We start from the raw sequence: 23,246 nt of genomic DNA on the forward strand, positions 1-23,246 counted from the left end.
GTAGGGTGTAGAGATGGAGGGTAGGGGGGACACAATGGTGAAGACGTGGCAGGGGGTGGGGACGGGAGAGGAGAGGAGCAACCAGGGGGTTAGGGAGTTCAAGACTGCGGGAGGTGTAGAGGATGCGGATATGTTCGAGGAATAGGAACAGGGGGGACGGGAGGCGTATACGGAAGGCGAGGCAGAGTACATGACGCTCAAGGAACTGGAGGGACTTATAGAATTTGGGGGGGGGGGCAGATATCCAGGCAGGACTGGTATAACAGAGGATGGGACGGATTAAGGATTTGTAGGTGTGGAGGATGGTAGAGGGGTGCAACCCCTAAGGATTTGTAGGTGTGGAGGATAGTAGAGGGGTGCAACCCCCATGTCCGGCCGGAGAGGAGTTTGAGGAGTCGGAGGCAGTTGTGGGCTTTGGATTGGATTGAGCAGAGATGAGGGATCCAGGTGAGGTGACGGTCAATGGTGAGGCCAAGGTAGGTTATGTTCCACAAACTTTTTTTTTTTTTTTCTTTATTGTGATTTTAACACCTTATACAAAGGCGGGCTGGCAGCAGCACAATACGCCGCTCTTCAGCCTTGAGTGTTACAACAAGTAGTACATAAAGGTGGCACAGAGTAGACAGTAAAAACGGTGGGCAAAAAAATGTAGACACTAAAAATCGAAAAAACATGGAGCCGTTCACGCTGGACGAGAAACATCACTAACACTGGGCGACACGATGCACAGAACATGGATGATGGCGACGGCACGTGAACGGTGGGGGCGTGACGGCGAACAACACTACACACAAACGAAGGCACACACACGAAACACTGACGGCGATGATCTCCGGCGCGCAAATGTTCACTGAGCGTGTACGAGTCCGGGGACCTGTCAAGAGAGGAGGTGGAGGAGGAGGAATGGGAAGGGGAATGAGAGAGGGGGGAGCAGAGATGCCATGGGCAAAGGAGAGAGGGGGAGGGAGGAAGGGGGAGGGGAAGCCCGGTGGAGAGGGCAGGAGGGAGGGGGGAAAGGAAAGAGGAGGGAAGGGAAGGGAGGGAGGGAGGGTGCCTAAAGGAGAGGACACAGGAGGTGGGGGCGAGGATCAAAGTTGATAAGAGGGGTAGATGGAGGGGACGAGGACATCATCAGGGAGGGGGAGCTGGCGGAAGCCACCTTGGGAGAGGGTAAGGAGGGTGGAGAGATGGAGACCGGGTGGGACGTGGGAATACAGGCGCGGCAGCGGGCGGGGGTGAGAGAGGATCGGGGACACGAGCGGGTGAGGAGGATCAAGTTTACGGGAGGCGTACAGGATCCGTATCCTTTCAAGGAAAAGGAGGAGGTGGGGGAAGGGGATGAGATCATGCAGGATCCGCATGGGGGAGGGGAGACGGATGCGATAGGCAAGGCGGAGAGCACGGCGTTCAAGGATTTGGAGGGATTTATAGAAGGTAGGGGGGCGGAGATCCAGGCTGGATGGGCGTAACAAAGGATAGGGCGGATGAGGGATTTATAGGTGTGGAGGATTGTGTAAGGGTCCAGACCCCACGTACGGCCGGAAAGGAGCTTGAGGAGACGGAGTCGGGAACGTGCCTTGGCTTGGATTGTATGGAGATGGGGAGTCCAGGAGAGGCGACGGTCGAGGGTGACGCCAAGGTACTTAAGGGTGGGAGTGAGGGCGATGGGACGGCCATAGACGGTGAGATAGAAATCAAGGAGGCGGAAGGAAGGGGTGGTTTTGCCTACAATGATCGCCTGGGTTTTGGAAGGATTGACCTTGAGCAACCACTCGTTACACCAAGCGGTGAATCGGTCAAGATGGGATTGGAGAAGGCGTTGGGAGCGTTGCAGGGTGGGGGCAAGGGCGAGGAAGGCGGTGTCATCGGCAAACTGGAGGAGGTGGACGGGGGGCGACGGCGGCGGCATGTCCGCCGTGTACAAAAGGTACAGAAGGGGGGAGAGGACGGAGCCTTGGGGCACACCGGCAGAGGGGAAAAAGGTGTAGGAATCTGTGTTATGGATGGTGACATAGGAAGGACGGCGGGAGAGAAAGGAACCGATCAGACGGACGTAGTTAATGGGAAGGGCAAAGGTTTGGAGTTTGAAGAGGAGACCGGAATGCCAGACGCGGTCATAAGCGCGTTCGAGGTCAAGGGAGAGGAAGATTGCGGAGCGACGGGAATTAAGCTGTTCGGAAAGGAGATGAGTGAGGTGAAGGAGAAGATCGTCGGAAGAGAAGGATGGCCGAAAGCCACACTGGGTGACGGGAAGGAGGCGGTGCTGGCGGAGATGCTGGTGGATGCGGCGGGTGAGGATAGATTCCAGGACCATGCTGAAGACCGAGGTAAGGCTGATGGGACGGTAGGAGGAGACGGCGGACGGCGGATTGCCAGGTTTAAGGAACATGAGGATACGGGAGGTTTTCCACAGGTCGGGGTAGTAACCGGTGGACAGGACTACATTGTAGAGCCTGGCCAGGGTGGAGAGGAAAGAGACAGGAGCTTCACGAAGGTGACGGTAGGTGGCACGATCGTGACCAGGAGCGGTGTTGCGTTTTGTGCGGAGTGTATCAATGAGATCCTGTGTAGTGATAGGGGCATTGAGTTCCGTGTGTGTAATGTTGTCCAAGTACTGGAAACCAGGAGCGAGGGGAGGGACAGAGGTGTCAGTTCGATCGCGGATATCCGGGAAGAGGGAATAATCGAACTGGGGATCGTCGGGGATGGAGAAGACATCGGAGAGGTAGGAGGCAAAGTGATTGGCCTTACTAAGGGTGTCAGGGAAAGGGTGATCATCATGGAGAAGAGGATAGTAGGGGGAGGGTTTAGTTCCGGTAAGGCGACGGAAGGCCGACCAGAACTTGGACGAGTTGATTGGTAGGGTTGCATTTAAACGGGTGCATGTCTGTCGCCAGTCCCGGCGTTTCTTAGCCGCGAGCAAATTACGAACATGTCGCTGGAGTTGCCGGTGGCGCCGTAGTGTGTCCAGGTCACGCGTGCGGAGGAAGGCACAGTAGAGACGACGGGATTCACGGAGGAGGAGAACGGCCTGTGGGGGTAAGGTAGGACGGTGGGGGTGGATGGCGACAGTAGGAATGTGGGCCTCCACGGCCTCAGACAAGGTCTGCTGGAGAAAGGAGGCGGCATGGGTGACATCGTCAGGGTGGTGGTAGGTGAGAGGGTGGCTATCGACCTGGGTGGAAAGGGTATCCCGGTAGGCATTCCAGTCGGCTCGGGAATAGTCGTGGACATACTTAGGGGGAGGGTCAGTACGAGGATCGGGGCGAGGGCGACGACCGTCTGAAACGGTGAGGAGGACAGGGAGATGGTCGCTACCAATAGGCTCCAGGACATCCACCGTTATGCGGCCAAGGAGGTTGGGGGAGGAGAGGATAACATCAGGAGTGGAGTTGGATTCAGGACGGGTATGCCGGGGGATGGGGACGAGGTCACCTTGAAGGGTGGAGAGGAAACGATGCCACCGCCGTAACTGGGCAGCGGAACGACTATGGATGTTGAGGTCGGCGGCGATCACGTAGGAGGAAAAGGTACGATCGACGTGGGAGAGGAAGTCGAAGGGAATAGGAGCGTTGGGGTGGACATAGATGGTGGCGCAGGTAACGGTAAGGCCGGGGAAGAAGAGACTAAGGATCAGGTGTTCGGTGGGGTCGGGAAGGAGAGGTTGGAGCCGAACGGGGATCTGGCGGTGGTGACCAATGGCAACTCCGCCACGCGCAATTGGGAGGGGATTATCGGAGCGGTGGAGGAAGTAGGGCGAAGTGGGAATGGTGTGGTGGGGTTGGAGGAAGGTTTCATTAAGGAGGAAGGCATCCACGCGGTGGGTGGCAAGGGTGTGCAGGAAGAGGTTCCTGTTGGCAGGTAGGGAGCGGATGTTGTTGAAAAGGATACGTTGCTGTCGCACCATGATAGGGATTTAGACGAGGGTGTCGAGGCGGGAGAAGGTGAAATGGGCCTGGTTGTTGGAGTAGGTGGCGTACATCTTGAGTTGGAATATGGAACGGGCGGCGAGGAAGATCTGGTGGAGGGTGTGTGAGCGCTGAAAGGGATGAACATTCTGGAGGACGATGGTAAGGAACCTGATGATGTCCTCAGCGGTGGGGGGGGGGGAACGAAGGGAATTGCCAGGAGGGGTGGGGGCGTCCAGGGGATGCACAGGGACGGTGAGTTCAGGAGTGGTTGGAGGGGGTCGGGCTTTACACTTTTGGGAGTAGGTGGGATGGGGGAGAATGCAGGTATTGCAGGAAGGAGGGGATTGGAGGTTGGGGCACTGCCTGAGGAAGTGCACTTGCCGACAATGCGGGCAGGTGGGGGCCTCGCGGCACTCAGCTGTGGGGTGCGCATTATAGCGTAGACACCTCTGGCAGCGCAGGGATTGAGGAGGGGAATGGGAGAGGTCGACCTTGTACACCTGGTTAAAAAGGAGGGCACCCTCCTTCAGGAGACGGTCAATGGAGGCGGCGTGCTCAGAAAAAACCCGCATAAGGCGGGTGGGGCCGGCAGCGTTATGTATGCGGAGAACCGCACGCACCTCCAAATGGGGATGCGCCTGGAGCTCCGCCAACACCTCCTCCTCCGTGATCACTGGACTAAGCCGAGTGATCACGGCGGTGAGAGTTGGCGGGCGACGCGGAGGTTGGGGTTGGCGGGAGGGAGGTGGTGAAGGAGCAGGGGTGAGAGAGGCATGAGGGCCAAAGCGGGTGACAGGGATGCGGGAAAGGAGGTACGTGTGGAGGGTTGGGCTGGGGGAGGAGATGAGGACCGAATCTCGGCGAGGAGTGAGGAGGGAGATGGGGGCACCAGGACAATGCTGGCGAAGGAAGAGGGTGAGGTTCCGGGCTTCAAGGAGAGAGGGATCAGGACGGGAGAGGAGGTAGCGGTAGGAGGAAGGGGGAGAGGAGGAGGATGAGGGGGCAGGGACAGGCGGGGAGACTTCCATGGCATCAGGGGTGGGGGAAGGAGTATGAGGCGCAGCTTTTTTGGAAGCAGAGGAAGCAGGAGTGCCACCGGGGCGCTTGACGGCAGTGGAGGAGGTGTGGGGGATGGGAAAAACGGGAATGTGGCGGGGAGGGGCAGGTCCCGGGGCCGGAGTCGGCGCCGGAGATGGTGACGGTGACGGTGAAGGCGAAGGTGACGGTGACGATGACGATGACGGTGGAAGTGGCGGCGGTGATGGCGAAGGTGACGGGGAGAGCTGGGCGTGGGCAGTGGCCCGACGGGCCACCACCCGAGAAGGAGCTGCAGTGACAGGCTGGGGGAGTGGGGGGAAGGGATCAGAACGAGAGGAGCGGGAGGAAGAAGCGGGAGAGGGGGCGACAAAGATAGAGGGTGAAGGGAGAGTGAGGAGAGGTGGAATGGAAGGAGGGGGGTGGGACTGGGCACACCAAGTTATAGTGGTGGAGGCGGCGGAAGGGGAGGTATAGACAATGGCGGTGGTGGTAGTAGTGACAGTGGTGGTGGGGGCGGACATGACGGGAGAGAGAAACAAGAACGAACAGAACGAAGAGGAGAGGACAGAAACTGGGGACAGACAAAGACGAAGACGGATGGAGACGAAGACGGCCGTAGACCAGGGTCAGGACGGCGGCGATGGCGGCGACCAGGCGGCACCGGAAGGCGGCGGCGGCGGGCACCGGATGGCGGCGGCGGCGGCGGCGAGCCCCGGCAGGCGGCGACGGCGGCGGCGGCGGCGGCGGCGTCGGCGGCGATCAGCAGGCGGCGGCGATCAGCAGGCGGCGGCGGCGAGCACCGGCAGGCGGCGACCACGCGGGGGCGGCGAGCCCCGGCAGGCGGCGACGGCGGCGGCGGCGGCGGCGGCGGCGGCGTCGGCGGCGATCAGCAGGCGGCGGCGATCAGCAGGCGGCGGCGGCGAGCACCGGCAGGCGGCGACCACGCGGGGGCGGCGAGCCCCGGCAGGCGGCGACGGCGGCGGCGAGGACCGGAAGGCGGCGACCAAGCGACGACAGGCAGGGATCTTCCACGTCGAAGGCGCACCCTGAGAGTAGCCCAGGCAGTGAAACTCTTCGATGAAGAAGAGGGGGAATCCAACCCTCGAATACGGATTCCACAAACGAGGGTGGTTTCTATATATTTCAATGAATTCACATACAAACTCTCGAGAACACTGACGAGTATCAGTCATTTTAATGCCCTGTGCGCATAAATACAAACACTAGACTGAGCAAACAGCTGTTTCGCGCCAGATTTGCAGCGATCCCCTGTCCACACGCTCCAACTTGTCTGCGCAGATGTGGTTTGAACCCACAGATTTGAGAGGTTTCGCTCAAACCTCCAACTCCAACTTCCAGGTTTGCACACACCTTAGGTTGGTGCAAATCTTCCGTCCACACGCAACGATCTGTCTGCGCAGATGTGATGTGTGCAGACATTTGCGCAGACAGATCGTTGCGAGTGGACGGGCCTTAACTGTGGCCCCTCGGAATATTCGGTATTCGCTAGCGAAAAATAACTTGGCAGTTATTAATAACCGTTAACGATAACGGTTATAAAAGAATAACTGGAATTGTGATAACAGTTACTCGAGAATAACCGTTTGGCATACCTCTATCGTGTGTGAACGCAATGAGTCCGCTCTTTAGTTCCTGCCTGCCCTCTGTCGACGTCAGTCCGTACTACTCGGCTGCTGCGGCTCGCCACCACCACCACCACCACCACCAGCTGCTGCTCTCTGGCGACGCTACTTGACACTACGTGGAGCCAGCCAGGTGTAGAATTCCTGCCTCTGTTGTCTGCGCGCCTGACACGCCACAGCTAAATGCGGCGACCGGACTGACGCCATTAAGTAAAAGATTTATTTTGTTTTACGTCGTTTTATCATCGTAACAATACTTTAGCGGGAGATGGCTGACCCTGAACCAGCTGATCCGAAAACAGTAATTTTATGATGTAAAGTAGTCATTGGTGCAGCGAATTTCATTGAGTGAAACGAAGAAAAACCTGACATAATTTTATGTGAAGCAGGCCTCTTCAGGGGCCCTCACACGTCCAGTAATACTGTCAAACCGTCAATATGCTGACCGTCTGAGAGCCCGTACACTGATGAGCTGTATTGATGGCCTTCAAAGTATTCTCGGTATTGTTAATACATACTGAAACTGTGGGGTTAAGTATTGACGGTTTGACAATATTCTATATTCTGATGTTGACAGAGCTTCACGTATTGGCCACTCAGCATTAGTTTTCTTTGCTTGCTTTCAATTCGCCTTTGTTCGTATCACACCTAAAATTAAATTTTTGAAGTGATCTTTTAACATAGAACAATTTTAATAGACCGATGTGAATGTAATCACTGTATATGCCACTTTAGGATGGTCAACGGATGATTGATTCTCTATGTCAATGCTTACCTTAGTATAGTATCGGTTGATGACTTACATAACAGTTCGGAAAAGCCCTTTCTCTTACAAAAATACGTCATATATCTGAAATGACTAATAATAAATCCGCGAAATGCATATCAGTTTCTCGAAATTATTAAAAAACGTAAAAAAAAAAAAAGATTGTTTTACGTCTGTTGCCTGGACGTATCCCTGCTGGGCAGATATATAGTTGCTTCACAAGTTCCCTAAAATTTTAGTAATTATGTTTGCTACTACTACAGAACTAGACTCTGAGCATTCGAATGACCTACATGTCGCCAGAAATCTCTTTGTTACTCGTAATTTCTCGTCAGCTGAGACTGACTCTCTCGTTAACGTAGGTTGCTTCTCTGGTTTATCTCGCCTCAACATTAGTAACTTGTTGTTCTGGTATGGTGCAGGACTCACCAGACACAAAACTTCTGGGTCCATGGTTCTGATTATCTGTAAATAAACACAGGGACAGTCGGTCGTTTTTTCAACCATTCTCACAGCCATTTCGTCTTTTTAATCTGTCATCCATTGCTTGGAAGCAGTAGGTAATATAACTGCAACACACACTCTTCCTTTCCCGTGTTCGACATCTTAGCTTGTAAAACTTGGCTGTCAACTGAGGATTTTTGTCAGTATTATTGATTATGTGAGGTCACTTCAGTATATTGCAGGTTTGACAAACTACTATTATCAATAAATATTGAGCACGTGCAGGCCCCTAACAGTTGTCTGCACTATGCTGTCGGCATCTAGTTTAAAATAACTAGAGTACACTAAGAGTGTACGATAGTAAGTTCCAAAGTATACCCGAAATTCAGTTAGAACATGACTAAAGTAACGTACAACAACGAATTGATGAAGCTCACAACTAGCTACGAATGTGTCTTATTTATAATAACTGAAGATGATGAGTTGCAAAAGAAAATAAACAAGAGATTGAAAATGATTTGGGGCCGCTAACCTGTAAAATTATACTTCCGACCGGTCCGAAATAGAGGGTATTTGAACAGTGCAACCAGGAGGTTGACTTGTAGCAACGAGATATCGCGGTGCTCATTAAACGGGGGCACAGGAAAGCACCATTTGGTCAGAACACTCAGGAGCCATGCTGGGGTGGTGGGCGTTATGTGGCGTGTTGGTCCGAAGCCAGGAGGATGGAGCTTAGGACGGACTCGTTGCATTGCATCAACAGGTTCGGAACATAAAGTCCAAACCTTGCAAAAATTGATCAATGAAATGTTTTGATCTGCTGCGTCTAAGCGCGAGAAGTTTTCAATTTCCCACATATAATAAACACATTAGCAAGAATGTTGCTGGGTGTGAAGTACATTCCTTACAAGATGGCCATAGATATGGACATTTATTCAAATTTTCTGAAGCAACTGGAAACAAGTAATTGATATCGGTAAGGACATCGTTCTCGTTTTCAGCATTTTCCTGCTGAACAGCTTATTGCGAGATCCAGTACACAGCCGTTACGTCCTGCACTGTTGCTCGACGTCGCCAACAGATGTCAGCTCGAAACGCCGTCGGGAAAACATGGCGATCGTTATATCCCTACGTTCGTTTGATCAGTTACCAGAATGCGCCAGACAACAGGCTGTACTGCGCATGCGCAGCTACGATGACGTCGCAGCCCGTGCTTGGTGCTTGCTCTGCTGATACGATTTTCGTCGTATTTCTGGTGGGGCATCACGTGACCATGTGTAGCCGTGCCGCCCGTGCGGCATATTTTTGAGAGGACATACTGAATTGTACTTACAGCAATTGTTTTATCATATCCCACACAGATAAAGGACGCAAATAAGGAAGCAGTTCTTGGCTTTTGAGTCATTTCAAAATTAGACTCCACAGCTCGAAGTACCATAAAATTTTTGACACTTTTTTTTTTTTTTAATTCGTGCTCTGCAATGTTGTTATGTAGCATTTCCAACACGTTTACATCTACACACCACTGCAAAAGGCTACTAGGATGGAATACAAATTACTTGCAACAAAAAAGAGAGAGTTTCTCGTGTAGCTTACACCGGAATGAAGGACAATAAATTTCATGACGTAGGCACGCGTCATCGCGTGTTCCACGAGTTGTCCGATCGACTGTTGTGTGAATGCTGTATACATCGACTGTTGTGTGCATCTTCGATCTGCATTGCTATTTGTTTGTGTAGTTTCATTGTCCGCGTGTCCGGTGTTGCTCGCGTGAACGGCGTTCTGAACATGGGCTCTAACGGAGATGAGAAAGCTTTCGAACAGATCCTTCAAGATAATCTGAAAGATTTCGCTGTCGGTAACGACGGCAAATACTGTGGCTCTGTGATTCGGAGGAAGAGATCAAAAGACTATGAATAGTCTTAAGTGCATAGGGTATTCATACTCGGTAAGGAGCAGCCACCATCGCCAAAAATTGCATGAAACCGCCACCAGTAAGTAAATTAGTGTCTCAAGTTTTTGTGCATGTGCTTCACAGTTAGTATACTAACACCATGAAGTGTTTCCGTTTTGGCAGAGTTATTGCTGTGGATCTTCAGTGAAAAAGAGTTGCTCAAATTTCTTTTCTCACCTCACCGACATTTTTGCTGTTTCTCATGAACATCCTCATTCCGTATTTCTGATTTCATGAGTCTGCCTTGTCTACCAATCCCTCCACTATCAGAGTGTTCTTTTCCTGTCAAGTCCTTGCAGAGTTTCTGAAGTCTTGCTCCCATTCTCTAAAGCATATGTCCTATAAATTCAAGTTTTTTGGTTTCACCATATGGTTTAGCAACCTCAACACTTAAAACCTTCAGAGTCACCATCACAAAGGTAGTGAGTGTATTGCACATCTTCCCTAGCAACTGATTTAATACAAACAGCTTCTGGATTAGAAAGGCATTTGAACACGAAAAAGAAGAGGTACTACACATAAGATAGGTCCATCTTTTTTGAAAGTGTACAATTATTGTATTGCTTTAATACCCAAATATGTATCACCATAGTTGTGGTGTCCTCAGCAGTTTCTTTTATTTATTTTGTGTGTATCTCCTGTGACTGACAAACCAAAATCAGCCATGGGTCTAAAGACAAGTGTATTAATTTAGACATGTGTATCATTTTGGTTCACCTGCCTCGAGAAAACTGGGTGTTTGTGTTGTCCTCATCATTTCATCTTGAAAGTGGTGTGATTGGGCTGAGCCAAATGTTCGGAATTTGTGTGGGCACTGATAACCACGCATTTGAGTGCCCCACAAACCAATCATCACCACCACCAGCATTTTGGTTGGGGGATGCAGGACACACAGAAAGTAGATAAAAAGAAATAAACCATTGAAGGTGCCACAACTGTTGTGATAAATGTTTGGATATTAAAACAATAATTGAGTATGCTAAAAGGTGGGCCCATGTTTAATTCATAATTATTTTTCTGCAGGCACAGGAAAAGAACTCAAAATTCCAATAGTTTATGAGAAATGCTTCTTCAAAATTCACAGTTGTGCTAAAGTTCCTTGCAGAGTATTACTGGAAGGCTTCAATTTCTGATGTACTTAAAGTTGCTCTTAGTGAACTGGGTTGATTCATAATAATTACATGCGATTATCTTTGTTGGCATTTAAGAAGGAAGCCCATAATGAACAGAGGCAGTGTCTTATATCATCAAGACTATTGGTGTTCAGAGGTGTCATACTAACTTGCTTAGTAGTAGACAGTGGTAGTGTGCAGAGAGAGTGATGTCAGAATTTTTATCAGGTCCCATATTTTAAAATATGGATATTATTTTTCAGGGGGTGAAAGAAGCAGCCTAAAGTGTCTGTTCCCTGCAGTCTGGCCATTTAGCCACCAGAGAGCTTATCAGTTCCTTCCGTAAATAGGGTCCCACCCGGGTGATGAGTGGGAAGGGGTTCTTGTAGTTTCGATTCTGTCTCATTTACTTCTTCAGTTCAGACTCCTTTCACTTCACCCCACATTGTGCAGGCAGATACTTGCTGAAATATCCCAGTTCCTATTCCACATCCCTGTATAATGCAAACTTTCTGATTTTTTGTTACATTACACCATACTAATTCATTTTGTTGGCCATCCATGTAGGATGGAACTCTTGCAATCGTGTGTGTGTGTGTGTGTGTGTGTGAGAGAGAGAGAGAGAGAGAGAGAGAGAGAGAGAGAGAGAGAGAGAGAGAGAGAGTCACTAAAACAGATATGATGCTTATGGTTGCATAAATATATATGGCTACACATCTGTTGCTCATGTGCCTAATAATGGCTGATAATAGGCTGTAACATATTTCTTTACTGTGTTTTCAATAAAAGATTCCTCCAATGTCTACTTTCTGGTACATGAAAAGCACAGTCACTTACAGAAAACATTTTCAGCATATGCTGGCTTAAAACAGTTGTTTGTTAGGATAGTTTGACACTGTTCTATTGAACAGAACTAAATGTTATCCTTAACCACAAGTTAGATCAATAATATTTAGTAGCTCTTTAACAGAGTTTAGAACTCTCCTGATGACAATAATATTTTTGATCTACTTGTGGAAGCTTATTACAGCCTTTTCCTGTGTGCAGGACACAAATTTGGCATTTACCTTAGATTTTTAAGATTTTGGTGTTGGTCGGATTTAATTTCATCTTTGTGTATGAAAGATGTTCTGTAGGAATTATTTGATTCTGCAGTAATTACAAAGATTTCACATTACATTTTGAAACTACAGTGGATCACAGGCATTACACATATTAACAAGTCATGTTATACCTTCATCAGTGTAGTCCATATGAGGTGCCAAATGTTTTTATGGTAAATTTTCACTAACTTTTAAGCAAAAGGCACTGCACTTCCCAAAACTTCATAGGTGTAGCAAAAACCCTACTAATTTTTTTGCTTAAATTGTCGAAAAGTTTTGTAAAGTACAATGCAAAACACGTGATACAGTGATTATGACAGTGATTATATGAAATGAAGTGTTATGAAGCATAGACCGTGAAAGTGAGCCCTTAAGGCTTACAGGTTATTGCACTTTGAAAGTAAACTGCAGAACTGATTGAGGTATTGTCATTTTAAACCTTGATCACTGTACGAAATATATACTTGCATGGAACTCTCAGCAGTTTTGAACAGAGCACTACTCTTTTTTGTATCCCTACTTCCTAACTTAAATATTGGTTGTACCATCTGTACAGTACTCCAGAAAACGATGCCATGAGTAATTATGAAGTGGTTATGTACATGCCATAACATTTAAAGCATAGCCTCTACACTAATGATTCATATTCCTGTCTTGTCATGTTATTATTTTTATCTGCCATCCTGTATTACTATTGGGTGTGATGTGTTTGAATATTTCGGTGTTCTTTTCTTGTTACAGTTTGTGTGTTTCATATTTTCTACAATTTTGTAATTTTAATATTAGCACTTTACTGCATTTGGGAGGGGGGGGGGGGAGAGAGATTATATTTGGTGTGTACATTGGTACAGTGAGTTTAAAAGTGTTAGGCAACAATACTTAAGTCTGAGATTTAAATATTAATTGTGATTTAGAGTACTTTGTTGATATAGTTTTATGTACCTTTTAATCCAGGGTTCACTGTTAGGTTTCTTGTAAAATTCAAATTATTTTGGGCTAGAGAAAACCCTGTATGTGACTCTTCTGGATGTAGCATTTGAAGTTATATTTAATATTCTTTATACTTTCAGGCTGACCATGTTAACCCAGCAAAAAAGAGATTGTTGATTATGGATACGAAAAAGAGCGATTGCCCTGCCACTTTTTCAATTAAATGTGTTAAAGTGTATCCAGGCTATTCTGTTCAATCAGTAGATGATCGTGAAATTAAAAAGAAAGTAACTATGGGGTTTCTATTCTGTAATTTGATGTTTTTATGTCATTTGTTCTAGAAATAGTCTATTGCTCCACAAACTATTTGTACTTAATGCGTTGTCTCTTGTTAATTATAATAATTTTTGTGTTAAAGGTTGTCCACAGTTTAAAACAGGCTTTGGAGGCAGCCAATAAACCTGAAAGTGTTCTTCGCTTTTATGTGAGGGCGTCACCACCAGACCACCATACCCACAGCACAGAAAGCATAAAAGCAAGTGGAGACATACATCCCTTGCTAGCTGTGGAAATAGCAAAGGTTGTTGAAGATGGAACTACATCTGTGAGAATAATAAAGTTGCATCTTGAAAGATTTGTGAACATAACCTTCACTGGACCACACAAGCCAGATAATATGAACACTACATTTTACCCCAAACATCTCACAATATATAGTCATGTATACAGGGCCCTTAAGAAATTGAAGAAAAGTGTGTTTGACCAAGAGGCTTTGCAAATGCAGGTTAATGAGTGGCAGAAAGAATATAGAGGTGACAATATTTTTTTTCAGGCCTTTTTCAGATGTTGATGGAGAAATACAGCCATTGCTGTTTTGTTACGAGGGTGCATGGCAGAAGGATATGTTAAAAAAATATGGAGATGTATGTTTGCTTGATGCCACCTACAAAACAACAAAATATGACATTCCTTTATTTTTTGTTACAGTAAAGGCAAACGGATGCTGTTTAGTGGTAGGTTTTTTCTTTATTCAGGTAGAAGATACAAGGTCAATTGCTGAAGCACTACTTGTTTTCAAGAGGTGGAATACAGACTTCAACCCAACCTACAGGGTTACTGATTTCTCAGAGTCCGAGATAGCAGCAATTAAAGAAATATTTCCATTTTCAAAAGTGTACTTGTGTTCATTTCACAGGGAACAGGCTTGGGGGCGATGGGTTAAAAAGGGAGGGAATCTAACTGATAAGGAGTCTGTTCTGGAGCTTGTGGCGCTATGTTGCAGCGTCTCCATCTGAGGAACAGATCAAACTCAATGTTGAAATGTTAGAGACTCATGAGGTTTTTCGTAGGAACCCCAAGTCACTTATTTATTTTAAAAATCAATGGCTCTCAGTTGCTGAAAATTGGGTGAGAGCTTTCGAGAATATTGGCACATTTGCCAATATTAGAACCACAAACGGTGCTGAAACAATGAACAAGAAGGTCAAAAAGTCTTTTCTGAACTATGACACAGACAAAACATTAACAGGAGTTGTTAAGGTATTAGTAAATAGTTTCATTCCTGGCCTCATGAAAAAGTATTGCCAAATGAATTCTGTTATTAGAAAGAACAATGAAGTTGTACCTGCATTTTTGCATGGAAAGACACAGGAAAATATAACACACGTGTGGAAACGATATTCTTCTGCGGAAGAAAGCTTCAGTAAAGAGTCAGTGTCAGTAATAAGTGAGGGTGTTTTTTCCGTGAAAAGCGACACTTCAAAAGATCTTAGGTATACTGTAAACTTTGCGGAACCAAGTTGTACATGTGAAGATTACCAAAAGCACAAATATATGTGTAAACATTTTTGTGCCATCTTTATTTTCTATACTCAATGGGGTTTTGACAAAGTAAATGAAAAGTACAGAAATAGCCCGTTAATTTGTTTGGATAGGACATATGGGTATGGTGCAAGTGGCAGCTGTATTCCACAGACTGATTCTGCACTGCATGAATTAGAGGAGTCCAGCAGTGATGATGCTATGAATGAAGAGCATAACATTCCTGAACCATCAGCTTCTCCTTCATCTCTGTTTCGAGAGGCAAGAGAGAGATGTCGGAATATTATAAATCTCACATACAGTTGTGACAATGACACGATAAAAAAGTGTTAGAGGCACTTAAAAATGTGGAACATATTGGTTGTCGAACCCTACAGAAAATGGTCTTCCTTTAGCAGCGACATCATCTACAAAAATGTAGGAACACTCATTTAAATGGAGGTAGCATTTGTGAAACATGTATTTGCCCTTTTGCTTTTCTGGATGTTCATACAGATTTAAAAATGAAATGGATTGATCAGAGTATGGTGAGTTAAGTGTCTACAGCAATCACTTACATTGGGAGATTTTTCAGTTTTACATTAAAATATGTGGTAGTACAGCAAATTTAAAACTGGAAGAACTTCCCAACCAAAATGAAAGTCATGGTTACACAACTTGCCATACCCTCATAAATACATTTTACCATCAATAGTTAAAGTAGATACCCAACTGTGTGCTGATTGTGCTACTACTGATACTTTTTTGTTAAGTGGAATTGGTAGCATGAAGCAAGACTGGAAGTACCAAAAAGCTCTTCTTTATTTCTTATAACAATAATAATTATTATTATTACACTTTATTACAAATATTGTCAGAGTTATTGGAGAAATACATAATAGGTGGTACCAATGGTCATTACTGAAGGTTGATACAAGAGAATTAAAACTCTGAATGGTTCCTAAAAAGCAGATCTGATCAAATTTTACAGAAAGCTACATGTAAATATACAGGAGTAAAAACTGTCACCACTGTTGGCATGAGAGTTTCCATAATGCTATAGCTAAGACTTTGTATGTAGTGTTTGACGATTCAGTATGGTACTTTTCCAGTAATGGGTAATGAAAATGTCATGGCGCCTGTGCAGAAGTGCCTATTTCATATTAGAGTTAGCGACCCATGTGTGCATCTGTTTAATGTTGAAAAGTGTTGTTTTCATATATGTTTGATCGGAAGTTAAAGAACAACACTTTTCATGTAAAACAGATGCACATGTGTGTATGTAATTGTAACAAGAAACATATGCACATGTGCCATGTTCATTTCCCATTTCTGAAAAATGACTGACCATTCTAACTACATTTTATGTAGGGTTTATGTAAAAATTAGTAATGTTTACAGGGCTTTCTTGTCTCTTTTGCAACAAGTGAGGGATTGGCGGCCATTTATGTTCCACCACAGTTTCCGCACAAAATACTCAAACTTACTACTTGCACTGATTCAGTACAAAAGTCAATTACTAAAGCATATGACACCATTGCATTGTTGTATCTTTCTGTGCAGGCTCAGGGATATATGTTTCAATGGTAGGATTTTTCTGGTGTGTGTGTGTGTGTGTGTGTGTGTGTGTGTGTGTGTGTGTGTGTGACTACTTCCAAAAGCAGTTCCTCAACCATTTAGTCTTGTGGATCACACACACACACATTGATATTCTTTAATTATCCTTCAAGATGCAGCTGGCTAGTAGTACGCATCGCAACATAAAAAATAATAAATTCCCCACAGACAAGAATTAGATATGAACCAACAAAATTTCATGCAAGGATATTGCCAAAATTTGTGCCCCGTTAAGTTTTAATGATTCTGTAACAACAGATGATGTAACATGTCACCACAAGAAGTAATGCACTCCCATTTTCTACAGTTAGATAACCTGGTTCCTAAGACAGAAGTGTCAAGTGCGTCCAAGTGAAATAATGTAAATAGCTTTTTCCAAAAGGGAAATGCATCCTTAATAGTTTTTACCTTGAACTCTAAGAAACTGGCACCCAACCCATTAACTGTGGATGATGATTGTTCCATCTCTTGGGAATTTGTAGAACTTCGTAAATTGGCACTCATACAATCAACTTCAAAGGAGGGTCGAGGAAAAGAAAAATCCAACCACTAAACACCACATCTTTGCATTGAGTGTCGGGCAAAACATAGGAAAGTCACATTTTGTATATATCATCTAGCAAATTAACTTGCATTGCTTTGTGTCACTGTTCTGTACTGCATTGGTATTGGGATTCAGACTCAGCAGGGAAAAGGTTCACATCCATAGGTTCTGTTTGTGCTCATTAATCTGAATCTGTATTAAATTTTCTTCACATTGCAAATTGTCTTGTCTGTGAAGTAAAACTTCGTGTAGTCGTGGTGTCACTTGATTTCTCTAGTGAAGTCAACGGGAATAAGTAGATTCTGTAAGCTTACGTGGATTTGGTTTATGTAGCTAAGTGGTACTTAACATTTAAAATTTGATAATCTTGTAACTGTTAAATACATAAGAATTTTTTTGTACTTATTACTATAGACATAGGATTTTTGTGTAAATGAACTCTTAAACTACAAATGTATTTGTTTTTGTAAATAAAGTGGCATGTCTCACACCATAATAAATTGTACAGATGAGCAGTGTAACATCTGAAATATGTGTTATGGATGTATACCATGTTTTTAATGAAAACTGTAATCATATTGTTTGTCCAATAAAACCAAATTTTTATTCTTTTTTTTGTTTCATTTCTAAATATTTTGCGATATTGATGGCATAAATTATTACATTCTTATATAAGGTAATATTTTGCAGATGTGCAAATTGTGGAAAAATGTGAAGCATGAGATGAATTAGGAAAAGTGTTATTTTGTTGAAAACCAACATTCTGAGGCTAAAGCTGTGTACAAAATACAAATTCAGGGCCATTACATGTCAAATCACGCAGGTCATGTCACTCATCTCTGATTTTCATGACACTTTGCACGTTTGGTCGTATTTATAACACCTTCTGCAAAATCTTTTTGTCCTCAGACTAAAAATTTCTTTATATTGGATTTTAAATGTAGTAATATTCTAATAACTGGGTTCTGCAAGAAAGTTAATGCATAGTAGTACATATCTAAACAAATGCCGAAAACTCAGGTGTTTATGAAGCTTTCACTTTGGATTCTTTTTCATAAGTTAAGAGATGCACATACTTAACTGGCATGTAATTATTTAAGCACTAAAGTTACAAAAAAAAAAAAAAAATACAGAAAGTTTTAATGTCACTTGCCAAGTTCTGGAAAAACTACAGACACCATGAAAAATGCTTGTCACATTTCTCCACCCTGGTGGGAACTTAAAATTGATCTTATATAACAATAACAGGACAGTAAACATTGTAATAAAATAAAATTACTACTGGGTTTTTCAAATGGACACACAAATGCAAAATCACAACACTTTGTATTGCTTAGGAAAAAAAAAATTCTATATAAGATGACATGCACTTTTTCTACGTGTTACTCTGCATGGCAATAGTGCAAAATTTCTCCACATGTTATGAATTTGAGGGGAAAAATTGGAATTTTTTTACAAATTTAAATGCTGCAACTAAAGTTAGTCATTTGGGTTGCATTACTTCATACAAAAATAACATCTTATTTTCATCACACACTGCCATATTTTCCGAGATGTGACAGAGGGATGTATCTTTATTGGGAAAAAATTAATACCTATTCTTGACTAATGGGAATATAGAAAATCAACTTAGGCTGTTCTCAAGACAATGAATTTTAAATATGTAAAACACTTTCTGACAGTTGATACAAGATTTATTTTTGTTGAAACTTCTTTTTTTCTTTTTTTTTTTTTTAAAAAAAAAGAAAAAAATGTGGCACCCCGAGTTTCCATAGAAATTGGATGTCCATTAAACACATGTCACATCATTGTTCAGAAGATCATTCAAATCAGATTGTGTAAAATGACAACCTATAGCAAGGGTGGCTCATGAAAATAGAGCCAAAAGTTATAAATTTAACTGAAACATTTTCATTACACAGGTAAACTTTATTTAGGGTGTCAAATTAGCATATTTAAACAACAATTATGGTAGCTACACTAATGTTAATTTAAAATGTAAATGTTCAGCAGTGGAGATCCCTGAAACTATGAAACTTCTTAATAGCATCTCTGATTTTTTTCCACTGTGAAATTATTTTTATTAACTTCATATCTTTTCATGAAAGTAACACGTTTTTGCATAATGTTGATTTAGGTACACCAACAGCACATAAAATGTGTTTCAAAGGAACAAAACAAGTCTTCCTTCACTGGCCAAAAAAATGACACTGCTGGACCAGGTGGGTGGAGAAAAAGTAGTTCAACATTTCCTTCTTCATCACATACATTTCTGACAAAGGCAAAGTACCACCTGTCATACACTGCTTCTACAAAAGAATTTTGTTGAGGATGAGTGCATGTTAATTGTGAGGCATTTTCATTGAATGAAGGCTTTTCAGAAGAAGTTACTCTTCTAATGGTTTAGATTAGAAGACTTTTTAGTACAGATTCATGAAATATCACCTCTGGGCCATCTGCATCACTTTAATTTCTATTACTGATGTCAGTTTTCTGTTCACAAATCTTACAACATGTTATGCACAATTTTTGGTTTGGATTCATATAGATTAATTTAGCATTTAATGTTTTAGACAAGCAAACTGACCTCCAATATTTAACTGTTTGTGTTTTTTGAAAGGATCACAAGTTTTTTGATGACTTTCAGAAAGTTTTAAGTAATAGTATCTGTGATGACCACGTATAGTAGGACTTTCTTGATCTTTTGAAAAGCTTATATTGGGTTGCAGAAATATCAAATCTCATTCTTCACTCAGCTCTTCTGTTTCTTGTAGAGTTTTACCTAAGGTATAGGTGGTCAAATGACATGGTGTTTTTATTAATGTTCCAAGTGAGAATTCGCCTTTTTTCTATCACAACTGACTGAGCACTAATTCACTTAAAACATACTGTATAAAAATAGGATGATAGGGCCACTCCGGTAACAGAATAACCTGTCTCGCAGAAAGACAAAGACCAGCCAAGGCCAAATAGAGTAATGAATTTCAGTGATTGCTCCATGGATTTCATGCCTATAAAGGTTTCAAACAAGCTGCTGCTGTCTAAGTACACTTTATTACTGTGAGGAGGTGATTGGCTGAATCATATATATTATAGTCTTTAAATAATTACTGAATTAGTCAAATGAAAGGAAATAAATTTTTACACTTAAAGTTAACTTGCCTGCCTTGAATGAGTTATACTTAAGTATGCTAATTTGATACCCTTTCATCTGAGGCAGTGGGACAATGAGTGGATGTTCTTCCCTTTTCCAACGCGGCAGAAAGTATTTTGATTTCCATGTGTGTGCCAATTAGCAGAAGACCCATTAAAATTTTTACTTTATCAGAAAGCTTACTATCTAAGGGATTGTACTCCAGTGAGGTCACTAGTCAATTTAAAATATTTTTCTTTAGAATGGAATTCTATAGGTGAAGTAAGCAGTCAAAAATTTAAAATTGTAACATAAGAGAAATGACGATCCTTCGAGAAGTGTTTCAGAAAAGCACTCTCTCTCACACACACACACACTCAGAACATGCCGTTAGAATGAGAGGTGATGTCTTTTCACCACTGTAACAAACTACAAATCTAATGATCAGCTGGAACCTAAACCTTTTATAAGTTTGTGATTAACTGCAGCTCTTGTAATCTGGTGACATCAAGTGCTTTTGTCAGGCTGAGCTACTGTATGGGAATGCTTGGTAGTCAACAATTCCACCAATACAAGCCTACAATTTTGATAAAAGATGATGGATAGTAACTGCTTATTTGTGACGAAAAGTTAAGGCATTGGAAACACGCACAAACAGATAGCATTATAATTTAGCTTTCATTTCATTGTATCCAGTTAGGAACCCCTGAGCATGGTTAGTGCAGTAGCTATTGTGCTAGCTTCAGATTCAGGAGACCCAGCTTCAAACTCCAGGTTGGCCGTGCAGATTTAGGTTTGCCGTAGTTTCCCCAGGCAAATCAGGAAGTCAGTTTTCTAAACAAGTGGAAGCTCTGTTTCTAATGAGTGCACCAGCAGAAAAGATATAAAACACCAATTGTCCTTTCAGTAGGAACCAGTCAAATGAAATTCTCATCTCATATAAGACAGAAAATATATTTATTCTGTTTCTCTTGCATATACTGTAATATTTCAGTTGGAGAGAAATACTTCTCTATAAGTTGTTACCTTGGGATTTAGTATTTTTATCCAACCTGTTAAAACTCTAGTAGGCATATTGGCAGCTGTATAGAAGTGCAATATCTGAATCAGTACAGTTTGAGAGAGGGTGGGGTGGGGGGTTCCTTACTTCTTTGAATCTTATACAGAGAGGTAAATGCTAGTAACTATTACCTCATTTGGTGGCAGCATCTAAGGCAAAACTTCAAACAGTTTTGCGCTTTACATTTCAAATTACTAGTACATTAACTGATCACCTAGAGTATAGATCCACTTGCTAGATCCAAATACCGAGATGTCTGTCACCTTTAAGCACCAGTTACCCACTGCATCTTTAACCAAATAACTGGCATAGCGCCAAAAGTTTCCTTGAACCTTCTCAGCTTCAGTCACATTTTTCCCGTTAAAATACTTACGATTGTTTGTAATATGGACGAATGTGATAAGTGTTCCGAGGCATTAAGAATTTTCGGCCATACACTTATAGGAAAATTTATGAGTAACTGCACATTTTGTTTATCAATACACAAAGGATGAAGTTCCTTTTAAAGAAAGTTTGTGACTAAAGAGTACTCATGAATGATTCTTGAACTATGTGATGTTTCATATGTGATGGTGGCATACTGTGCTTATTCTCTCAATAGACATGGCATACGTTTTGTGGGTGTATGGCATGATTACTGTAGCTATTTCCATACTGAGTACAAGTCATACAAAAAGTAGCTAAAAATGGCACAGTATTCACTGCTTTCAGATGCTTAAAATGCTGGTAAATGTGACTTATTTGTCGTTGTTTGTTTCACGATATACAGTTTATAAAGAAATAATGACGCATGTTGTAAAATGTCAGTACATTATGATCAGCAGCAAACATTTATTTCTGGAGAGCAAAATTTTCTTAGTTAATTTACAACATGAAGGCAAAATTAAATGGAACTAGATGGTATAATATTTCCACCAACATCGGAACCACCACAATTTTTCAGTTTAACGTGTCTGCCCACATGAATTGTGTATAATTCATCGGCTTTTATAAAAATTGTGTATAATTCATCGGCTTTTATAAAAATACGAAACACTTTAATTTCTCCCTATTTCACGTTTTTATCCACATTATTTACGCACGATTAATCGGATTTAAAGAAATGACTAGACACTTTCTTAACTTTCGTTATGGTTATGATTCCTTCCTTCCGACATTCGTTATGTTCATGAAACACACGCTTCTGTACACATGATTTTTATACTTTCGTTATGGTTTCTTCGTTCACACTATCGGTCCACTAGTATAAGCATATCACACAACTACTGTCACTTCGATTGTATACATCACACATGTATTTACATTTACTGTTGATGTTACAGGTACGACTGCAAAGATCGATATACGTACTCATGTAGTCGATTTGGGTTATTTACGTCACGACGACGCGAAAATACGTCACTATGACGTAGGGCTCTCCTCACCTAGCGTGAAATGAATGCTACCCAGGAGAAACTCGTGTGAGAACGCAATGACTCCGCGCTGCAGTTCCTGCCTGCCCTCTTTCGGCGGCAATCCGTACTACTCGGCCGCGGTGGCTCGCCACCGCCACCAGCTGCTGCCCTCTCGCAACGCTGCTCGACACTATGTGGAGCCAACCGGGTGTAGAATTCCTGCCTCTGTAGTCTGCGCGCCTGACACGCCACAGCTGAATGGGACGACCGGACTGACGCCATTTAGTAAAAGAAGATTTCTTTTCTTTTCCTTGGCTTTATCATCGTAACAATACTTTAGCGGGATATGGCTGACCCTGAACCAGCTGATCCGAAAACAGTAATTTATCTAGCTCTTTATGATGTAAAGTACACATTGGAGCAGCGAATTTCATTGAGTGAAACGAAGAAATACCTGACATAAATTTAAGGGGTCCTCACAGGTGCAGTAATACTGTCAAACCGTCAATATACTGACCGTCTGAGAGCCCGTACACTGATGAGCTGTATTGATGGCCTTCAAAATATTCTCGGTGTTATTAATGCATACTAAACGTCTGAGGTTAAGTATTGACGGTGTGACAATATTCTCTATTCAGATGTTGACAGAGCTTCACGTATTGGCCACTCGGCTTTAGTTTTCTTTGTTTGCTTTCAATTCGCCTTTGTTCATATCACACATAATATTCAATTTTTGAAGTGATCTATTAACATAGAACATTTTTAATAGACCGATGCGATTGTAATCACTGTATATA

At 43.3% G+C, this 23,246-nt stretch overlaps 1 protein-coding gene and 1 long non-coding RNA gene across 4 annotated transcripts in view; both read left to right on the forward strand.

Moving 5' to 3' along the window:
• The window catches only part of LOC126426698 (uncharacterized), a 195,018-nt gene that overhangs the window by 104,364 nt on the left and 67,408 nt on the right, over nucleotides 1-23,246 (forward strand). The gene's annotated exons all lie outside the window — the stretch shown is intronic.
• Nucleotides 9,384-14,137, forward strand: LOC126426690 (uncharacterized). 2 transcript variants are annotated; one of them, XM_050088608.1, is made up of 3 exons: nucleotides 9,384-9,750; nucleotides 13,042-13,188; nucleotides 13,320-14,137. In XM_050088608.1, exons 1-3 carry the CDS (start codon nucleotides 9,715-9,717, stop codon nucleotides 13,749-13,751), a joined length of 615 nt encoding a protein of 204 aa, XP_049944565.1. In that variant the 5' UTR covers nucleotides 9,384-9,714; the 3' UTR covers nucleotides 13,752-14,137. The 2 variants fall into 2 exon arrangements, with proteins under 2 accessions (XP_049944565.1, XP_049944566.1); XM_050088609.1 differs by having other exon boundaries at nucleotides 9,384-9,796; nucleotides 13,320-14,135.

The sequence above is a fragment of the Schistocerca serialis genome, chromosome 11 (assembly GCF_023864345.2).
Source record: "Schistocerca serialis cubense isolate TAMUIC-IGC-003099 chromosome 11, iqSchSeri2.2, whole genome shotgun sequence".
Lineage (NCBI taxonomy): Eukaryota > Metazoa > Arthropoda > Insecta > Orthoptera > Acrididae > Schistocerca > Schistocerca serialis.

Excerpts from the sequence above, each read along its gene's own strand:
- LOC126426690 (XM_050088608.1), top strand. The coding sequence starts at position 9,715 with ATGAATAGTCTTAAGTGCATAGGGTATTCATACTCG. Across the intron at positions 9,751-13,041 it reads GCATAGGGTATTCATACTCG|GCTGACCATGTTAACCCAGC; the intron begins GTAAGGAGCAGC and ends TTATACTTTCAG. Across the intron at positions 13,189-13,319 it reads ATCGTGAAATTAAAAAGAAA|GTTGTCCACAGTTTAAAACA; the intron begins GTAACTATGGGG and ends TTTGTGTTAAAG.